This window comes from Cannabis sativa, chromosome 4, assembly GCF_029168945.1.
Source record: "Cannabis sativa cultivar Pink pepper isolate KNU-18-1 chromosome 4, ASM2916894v1, whole genome shotgun sequence".
NCBI lineage: Eukaryota > Viridiplantae > Streptophyta > Magnoliopsida > Rosales > Cannabaceae > Cannabis > Cannabis sativa.
The window spans coordinates 1,242,506-1,251,520 of NC_083604.1; the positions used below are offsets into that span (position 1 = coordinate 1,242,506).

Below are 9,015 nucleotides of genomic sequence, written 5' to 3' on the forward strand. Positions count from 1 at the left end.
ACTTTATTTAGTTGTATTTAAATTATTGAAATGTCTTTCTAATAGAATGAGTTTTCTATCATTTTGGTAGAACAATACTATTCTATTATAACTTTTAAGTAATATAACTAACCAATTATAAATCGTCACTTATAAAAAGTGTTGGACACTCATAGCAAATAGAGAGAGTCAAACAGAAACTATTAGACTAGTCTAGTCAAGACTATTACTAGACAAAGTAATTAACCTCTTTTTCACAACCTCCCATAGATTTTAGATCACCACCCTTAGAATTTTTCTCGGAAAATGAAAAATAAACCCACTTTTATTTTCTCTCTCTTTCTCTTTCACTTTCTCTTTTCTCCTCCTAAGCCCTAATCTATCTTTGAAACACATTTTCATGAAATAAAGAAAATGCATTCGAGTTCTAAAAACAACAACAACAACAGATCCATTTTTGAAAAGAAACAATCAACAACAAAAAAACCCATAAGTACTCTCTCTCCTCATCCTCAAACTCAATCATTATCATCATCAAATTCACCATTCAAATTCAAATTCAACCTCAATTTCACAACTATAAAACAAAACCCTAACCACACCACTCACCTCAAAACCATGGCTGCTCTTCAAAGATTCAAGCTCCTCGCAACTCAGTGCGGCGTCACACAGAGCCCCACACGCAGCCCTAGAACTTCTCCGGTCATCCACCTCCGTCGCCGGAAAACTACCCTCCGTATGCTTCTCGGCCGATCAAAAAGCACCGTCAATTACCGTACTTCTCCTCCTCGACAACGAGACTCCAATTCCAATTCCAATTCCACCTCCTCCGTCATCGACCGGTTTCGATTCCTCAGGGCTGCTGCTGCGGCGGCTCCGGCGCCGGAGAAAGCTACTCCGGTGAAGAGGAACAGTCTTAAGGAGCTTTTCGGGTCTTCTTCTCCGGTTGAATTGGAAGAAGAAGAAGTTAAAGGTATTTATAAGGAGAACAGAGTGTCGGTTATGGTTGTCGGGTCGACCCGGTTACAATCCGGGTCGGGTTCTCCTAGACCCGCGGGGTGGTCGGGTTTCCGTTATAGGTCGTTATTGAGGAGGACGTGGCGCCCTATGCTGGTTTCTATCCCTGAGTAAATTAATTAAGTTAATTAATTAATATTAGAAAATTGTTAAATTAATTTCTTTTTCTTTTTTTTTACATTTTTATCCTATTTTAAGGATTAATTCCTAGAATTTTACTCTAGATTTTAGCTAAGGAATGAAAAATCATATCGATTTGACACCCAAAAAAGAGAAGGAAAAAATCGTTATATAGGAAAAAAAAAATTAGCTTAATTTGGTTTTGACGTGTGATATTTTTTTTTTATGGTAAGTTTTTATTTCTAAAAATCCATTAAATTCTCTAAGTATTAATTCATTAGTGTTGATATAATTCAAATATATATTTTTTTTCCTTTCTTGTTTAATCTGCTGTTAAATGGTAAGAAAATAATTTAAAATAAAAAACGATTGCCATAGGGAATAGGGATTATAAAATATTGAATTTTTATAATAAATTACAAAATAAATTCTTTATTAATATTTCTCTTTTTGGCAATGATTAACAATATAATATAATATTTGTTGTTATTTGATCCAATAATTTTTTATGTCGGTCACATCCAGCAAATGTAATTAAATTTATGTGTTATTGAAAGTAATTATACTATAATATAATATAATATTCTATATGATGTTAAAAAATAATTACAATGTAATTAAATTTATGTGTTATTGAAAGTAATTATACTATAATTGTATAATTTAAAAGAAAAGAAGAGTTATTATACTATGTAATTACTAATTTTTTTTATTTTAAACATTAACTACTAAAATTTATTAATTTTTTTATAATTATAATATATTTTAAAATATAATAAGTAATTATACAATTATTTCTAAACACACATTATAACTAATATCATCCAAAGTTAAGAAAATATATATATTTATGTACTTTTTTTATCAAATCAAAGTTAAAAGTAAATAATTAAAAAACTATGATTGAGATGATCATATGCCCAAAATACAAAACAAAGAAAAAGTTAGCTTACACTTTTTGAGTTGCAAGCTAAGTATAGTGAAAACGTGTATAAGTGAATTTGATATATGTGAGTTCAAATTAAAAATGTCACATATTTGTATTATAATATTGAATCAAATTAAAGTTCAATTTTGTGATTAAGAAATTAATAAAAGAGTCTTAGAAAAATAAGAAAGTAGTAGTATATAGATCATATAGGAGTAGGAGTAGGAGTAGGAACAAAGCAATTCTTTTTACTCAAAAAAGTAAAAGTGGAATTTGGACCAGACAGCTCATGGAAGACCATATAACATGCAAATAAAGCTTTCATTTTTATGCCCCAAAAGCATAAGAATTCCCTTCCAATATTTAAATTTTAGCAAGGATACAAAAGAAAAAGAAAAGAAACTTACTTTTGAATATCCTAGTGTTTAAAACATAAGATGTTACACACTAATATAAATTGGATTTTTCTTAGTCCATTACATGAAGATATCACTCACTAAACATAGTCAACAAAAATGAGCTATAAAAGTAAGAATGAAAATTCTAATAACACATCTAACTAACGGCATTAATATTGGGGCACTAGTAGTGTTTAGCACTTCTAGATATATCTCGTTTCGATTGGATAGTAATACTCCCTAAAGGTTATTATATTAGACTATATAGGATCTGATACTTAATTTGACCAATTAGCGATATTAACACATAGGAGAGTGTTAAGTATTACTGGTGTCTTTTAACATTTCTCTCTAACTAAAGTTCTAATGAAATCTTAATAAAATATAAAAAAGAATGTGAATAGTGCTAGATGAGTGAAAAATTTTATTATCTCTATAGTTTGGAGTGTTTTTATTTTTTTTGGCCTTGGAGAAATTACAATTCAAATTTCTTTTTGAAAAGAATCAATTTGTTCTATAAATAATAATGTACTTATTTAAAATATAAAAATTGTAGGAAAATTCAGAATGCATTCCTCTTAAACTAGTGCAGATGCACCCTTATCAGTTTTTGTATGCAAGAGACTTTTTTGTCTGATTTTTTTCATGATCGTGTATATTATAGTTATTTAAAACATTTTGCAAACATATGAAAAATTGAACGCACTGAAAACAAGGTTCAAACTATTTATTGCAAGTGTGACTCTTTTATTTTATATGCACGTGAAATAGATTGTTTGAACATTACAATCTATATTGTAAATTATTTCAAATTTCTCAAAATTTTCTAAAATGTTTTAAACAATTCTAGCGTACACAACTATAAAAAAAATTAGACTATTTTAATTGCTCAAACAGATAAGAATGAATCAGTGCATATTATAAAGGTTCATTATTATATTTTTGAAATAATATAACTGCAATTCTTTCAAATCTTAGATAAATATATCTCAATTATATATATTTTCTTTTATTTATTGTATAGACACTAGATGGATAAGGTCTAAAAGATGATAAGAATATTATTTTTAGGCCCAAGAGATGGAAAGTGACATTACTCAAAGAAAGATGAAGAAGATGAGAATGGTCCAACTCCAACTTAATCATAAATCAATTTCATGTGTCATTTCATTCCCTTTGAAAAATAAAAATACATTTATATTATTTGCTTGCTTGCACATTACTTAACAAAGAATTGTTCAAACTATATTCAATCAATCCAACACAAAAAGTTTCCTCACAAAAAAAAAATGCAATTACAAATTACTTATTCACCTTTCAAATAAATCTGACTCAATTCTTAGTACTAGAAATTCACTAAATATGATAAGAACATCAATTAGTGTCATGCTTTGTTAGCACCTCTCATTAAATTGGTGTTGTTCTTGTATTTAATTGGGATTGAGATTGGCCTAAAACTGATTTGTTATTTTCTTTCACCATCTCTCCATTCCCATCCGATGTTTTTTTCGGGTAATCTTGTGAATTATTTTCGTCGGGAGGAACAAGCCCTTGCAAGAATCTATGTATCATCTCGTAACTTGTAAAGGTTATGATGGCGGATGGGGTTGTTCTCAATAGATTGGTAGCGCAGCCTCGGTAGAAGCCGGGAATACCTTCTTTTCTAAACACCTTCTTAACACAATCTATAACCCCTGCATATCGCACCTCAGTATTTCGGGAATGCCCTTGTTCTTGCAACCTCGAGCGCACAACCTTTGGGCACCGTAGAAAAACAAAACATAAGAACATTGTTTGTAAAGAAAATTCTCAGTTCGAAGAGAGGGGTTATGACCGAACATACCTCGTGAGGGTATGTCAATACCGATGCAACTACTTTCGATATTGATGAGGCAATTGCAAAGCTGCCACTGTTTAGCTTATCAACAGTTGTATTATCTGAGAATTTTCATATTTAAAATCAGCAAGCTTTAGAAAACAAACGTTAATTTAGTAGAATCATAAACATAATTACTTTTTTTAGCTATGTAATACTTGATCTGCTCGTATGCTGGAAACTGAATCGCGACATGGCTTACTCCCACCAATGAGGGCAGGACTCCACTGTTTTCAAACCAATAAGATATAGTGTCATGATTTCTTAGAAGAGAAAAATTGAAAAGGAACATAACTGTTACAATCATTAGCTCATATAAAAGTTCCCATCAAAGAAATACAAGAACTAACCTATATAATCCCCGAAAGCCCTCCTCGTGTGCAATCCTGGTTAAAGCGGAAAATATGCTTTTGTATGGAATTACATCAGGCCTCATTCCCTGTGTCTATATGAAAGTGAAAAAGAAAAATAAATGTACAGAGTGACATAGAATTTTATATGTGAATCGATTAGTTAAGCACGAAACCAAGAATCCGTAGACACTGTTGTTATAGCAATAAATTGAGCTAACAGTAATAATACCGAAAAGGGCAACTTTTGGACGAGGTATGTATGCAAATCAATTAGTAATCCCTGTCTCTTTTTTCATACACCACACATAAAGATTATGCTTTGCCTAACATCATTTACTATTTTGTATATGAAAATACTTGGAATGAACAGGCCTATAATCTGGTAATGGCATACCAAACATAATACGATCAATCGTGAAAGGAAAAATTTTGGCATTCTCTGTATATTGTATGCCGATGAATCAGGTTAAAAATGTAAGACTGCGAAACTTACTTGAAGCCTAGTCTTTACAACCCACAATGGATTTGTTGAAATAGCTGTGGCGGCCCCTGCACCAGCAGCTGCTACCATGTTTGCGCCTATTGTGAGGTGATGGCTGTCGTCTGCTACAGCTACAAACACAATAGTTTGTTAAAAGAAATAAAGCCAACAGACCCAACAAAGGCAGTTATAAACGGCTCAAAACCGAGACAAAAGATCAAACGAGTAAATAACACCATTAAGAAACCAACCATGTGAATGAAGAAGGTGCTTTAGTCGCTCATATACAGTGAAATAAACCTGCATATGAATTAAAAGAAAAAAATTTGTCAATGGGAATATACAATGCGCTAATACGAAAGGATGAAACAATAAAAACAAATGATATCAGAAAGAAAAAGTTTCAGAAAAACATTCTATTGAATGTGAATTTTCAATATTTTCCACGCAACATGATAAAAATGGTTTTACTATAAAATCAAGGAGGAAAAACAAAACTCACCGCCCAATTCGGAAGTAAGGCTAGTATTGTTGGTGAAAGGCCGCGATACAACCCCCGCAAACCTTCAGTTTTTATTATGTTCTCTAAACTGGAGACAATAATACTACCTGTGCAAAAACCAAAACAGAAGAAGAAACATTGGTAACTCACTATGAATTTAACAATAAGCAACTAACACTGCTAACTTGACTTCAAATTATGCTAGTATCTACCACATATGTCCAAGTTCAATAACTAAAATCTAAGCTTATAAGATGGTATTCAAATATAGTAATCCTTAACACAATCATAAACATAATTCTAATAGGTCCATTCCTCTTGGAAAGTTGTATGTAGCAAAACTAATTTGAACCATACAATATCGGTTTTCGATGATTCGAAAAGAGCCATGTATTGTATCATTAACACAGTACTGAATACAGTCATACACAAAGCAATCCATTGTATGAACAGATTATATTCAAAATTAGTAATTGTCATTATGCATACTCTACTCTAACTATAGCTTAATTTGTTGTAAAGGACATAAAAACTAGTTTACCTTTATGGCCAGAGGGAACCCCATGAACCTGCAACCTTGTCTTAATCACATCCAAAGGGCACACAAATGTAGCAGCAATAGCACCTAAAAAGAAAAAATCCTCAAAAGATCAAAATCTCAAACACCATTTCAAAAATTAAAAACAGAACCTTTACAAAAACAAAAAATCTGTATACAACCGATGCAAAATTCAACGAGATTATAATTTAAACAGAAGGGGGGAACACTAACCAGCGGAGGCTCCAGAGCCAGCATGAACTATGAAATCTCTAAAGGTTTGCCCATCTGATGATCCGCCATGTCCACCCATCTCAGAAGCTATTATTCACAATGTTTTAACAAAACCCAAGTGAGATATCATGGTGAATCGTCGTGTATATATACATACGCATGAAATTGCATCTGGGTCTGTTACATTGACCTCAAAGACTGGATTTTGAAAAGGTAAAAGCGAGAAAGAGAGTGTCTTTTGGTTTTGGGGGACTTGGGTTTCTTCGTAGAAAGGGGTTTTAGGCGGTGAGTTTGGCTTTAGGATGAATTGGGTCAGAAGATCAAGACGTGTTTGGTACTTTTCTTATGTTGAGTTTGAGTTTGAGAGTCTATGAATCGAAAACGAAACTGGGTTTGGTTTTTGTGAATGAATTTGTAGGTTTCTAATCTCAAAATTCCAAATATAGAAAAGTGTTTGGGTTCCACTGTTTCATCTCATCTCTCTCACCACTCAATTTAGTACCCACACATTTTTTTTTCTTTCTTTTTTAGTTATCTTTTGTTTTCTTTCTAATTTGTTTTTTAAACTTTAATTTATTATACATGTAAAAATCTATCATCTTACACTTAGTCCTTTTCACATTTTCAAACCAATCCAATCATGTTTAGACAATTTTGTCCATTTGATATGGTCAATTTTGTATAATGTAATCAATTTATAATGTTTTGGGAATTTTATGACAATGTATAATGTAATTGTTATTTTTGGTAAATAATAAATTTGTGAGAAATTCAAAAAATTTAATATCATAAAAATAAGATTTAAATAGTCGGTTGAATATAAATATTCTTTATTATAAATTATTTCGAATTTTAAATGGTAAATCATTGAATAGGTATCATGATATTCTTAATTATTTTTTAATATAAATTATAAATTATCACTAACATAGGATAGGAGCTAAAATATGCTATATGCTCCCATAATCACCTAAAGGGAACAATAATATGTTCATTAATTGAATGAAAAAACCAAAGCAAAATCAAATCATTTTGTTCTTGTTTTGATTGAATATATATATATATATATATATGATAAATCATTTAATAGGAGATAATGCCTTTTTTCTTGAAAGGGGAGATATTGATTATAATTATGCATATATTGCTCATTTATATGTACTTTGCTCTTTGGCTATTATTTTTATTTTATTTTTCATTTATTAGATTTATTGTAAATATTTTTTCTTTAACGTTAAACAATAATAAGTTGGCTTGGCATTTTGTGATGAGGTGATGAGCAGTTTCAAGGCCCATGGCTAGTTTCATAATGGATTAAGTTGAAAAATACTACTTTTATTAATTAATTAATCAAATTTACCTCTACTTTTATATTTATTTAAAAAATACCTCTTTTTATGTGTATTGTACCCAAAATACCTTGACATAAGAGAGTCACATGGAGAGTATCTTGAAGTGACACGGGTAAAATTGGTATAGTGTTTAAAAAAAGAGATAAAAATGATAGACTTTAAAAAAGAATGCAAAAATAAAAGAGGACAATATAAAAAGGGTATAGAGTGTAATTTCCTCTTTTATAATTGGGTTAAGTAATGAGTAATGTATTACCACTTCTTCCTTGAATATTAGCCTGAATGGAAGCACTCTTGGTAGGATTATTTCCAAGTGTGCCTGAATGCAAGGGGACCCATATCCCCTTATATTTTTATTTGGACAACAAAAATACTTTCAAGACTTATTAAGGAGGCAGTCAAAAATGGGACTATCTTAGGTATTAGATTAGATTGAGTAGAGGAAGTCTGATTTTGTCGCATATTTTTTTCGCAGATGATTGTATTTTGGTGTGGGTTAGACTAATCTAGTTGAGGCTAGAGACATTTAGGCTTGTCTGGAGAAGTTTTGTTCATGGTCTAGACAGCAAGTTAACAAGCTCAAATCCATCATAATTTTAAGCGAAAATATTTTAATATATATTTCAAAAAAAAAATTATATACACAGGTAATATTTTAATATAAAAAATAATAATTTAGAAATGTAATACACGTATGATATAAATATATTTCAAAATTTAGTAGTTCAGATATATATTTCATTATTATTTATATGAAAAATATAATTTAAAATAAAATTAAATATTTCTTTATACATGTACAATTTTTTTCGTTTTCTTTTGAATTCGTTATTTTTTATTTTAGATTGTTGTTAAAGACATGAAACAATAATATTTTATTTTATTTTATTATTTTTTATGTGAAGAAAAACATATTTTTTTAATAAATAATTTAATTTAAAAAGTAATCAATCTAAAATAATCGATCTAATCCGTATTTTTGCGAATTTAATTGAATAAGATTTGAGTTATTATGCGAATGGAATCAGATTCAAAATATAAAATCTGTACCTTAGTGCGAATTAAATACACTATAAACAAAATAATACAAATTGAATTAGACGAACGACTTCTTTTTTTCTTTCCAAAAGCTAAAAAATGATGGAAATTAGAGTGTTGGAATATGCAAGTCTAAAAGTAAAACCACAAGAAGCTGGTTTTTGACCAGTTTTTCAAATTTGGGCTTTTGATAAAATAG

At 30.1% G+C, this 9,015-nt stretch overlaps 2 protein-coding genes across 3 annotated transcripts; one reads left to right on the forward strand and one right to left on the reverse strand.

The window, feature by feature from the left end:
* Positions 1-215: 215 nt before the first annotated feature.
* On the forward strand, positions 216-1,311 carry LOC115712172 (uncharacterized). Its single transcript, XM_030640422.2, has one exon. The coding sequence runs from the start codon at positions 394-396 to the stop codon at positions 1,108-1,110; it is 717 nt and encodes a 238-aa protein (XP_030496282.2). The 5' UTR covers positions 216-393; the 3' UTR covers positions 1,111-1,311.
* A 2,306-nt stretch (positions 1,312-3,617) lies between these two features.
* Positions 3,618-6,977, reverse strand: LOC115712169 (nicotinamide adenine dinucleotide transporter 1, chloroplastic). Of its 2 annotated transcripts, none has more exons than XM_061113145.1 (9): positions 6,427-6,977; positions 6,196-6,279; positions 5,655-5,761; positions 5,404-5,452; positions 5,165-5,274; positions 4,669-4,763; positions 4,457-4,545; positions 4,286-4,380; positions 3,618-4,197 (listed from the first exon to the last, which is right to left on the reverse strand). In XM_061113145.1, the coding sequence occupies exons 1-9, from the start codon at positions 6,503-6,505 to the stop codon at positions 3,850-3,852; spliced, it is 1,056 nt and encodes a 351-aa protein (XP_060969128.1). In that variant the 5' UTR covers positions 6,506-6,977; the 3' UTR covers positions 3,618-3,849. The 2 variants fall into 2 exon arrangements, with proteins under 2 accessions (XP_060969128.1, XP_030496280.1); XM_030640420.2 differs by having other exon boundaries at positions 5,165-5,283; positions 6,427-6,975.
* Positions 6,978-9,015: the final 2,038 nt, after the last annotated feature.

Coding starts and splice junctions, on each gene's coding strand:
- LOC115712172 (XM_030640422.2), top strand. CDS start 394: ATGCATTCGAGTTCTAAAAACAACAACAACAACAGATCCATTTTTGAA.
- LOC115712169 (XM_030640420.2), bottom strand. CDS start 6,505: ATGGGTGGACATGGCGGATCATCAGATGGGCAAACCTTTAGAGATTTC. Junction 5,762..6,195: donor GGTTCCCTCTGGCCATAAAG/GTAAACTAGTTT, acceptor GTTTTTGCACAG/GTAGTATTATTGTCTCCAGT. Junction 4,764..5,164: donor TTGTAAAGACTAGGCTTCAA/GTAAGTTTCGCA, acceptor ACTTTCATATAG/ACACAGGGAATGAGGCCTGA.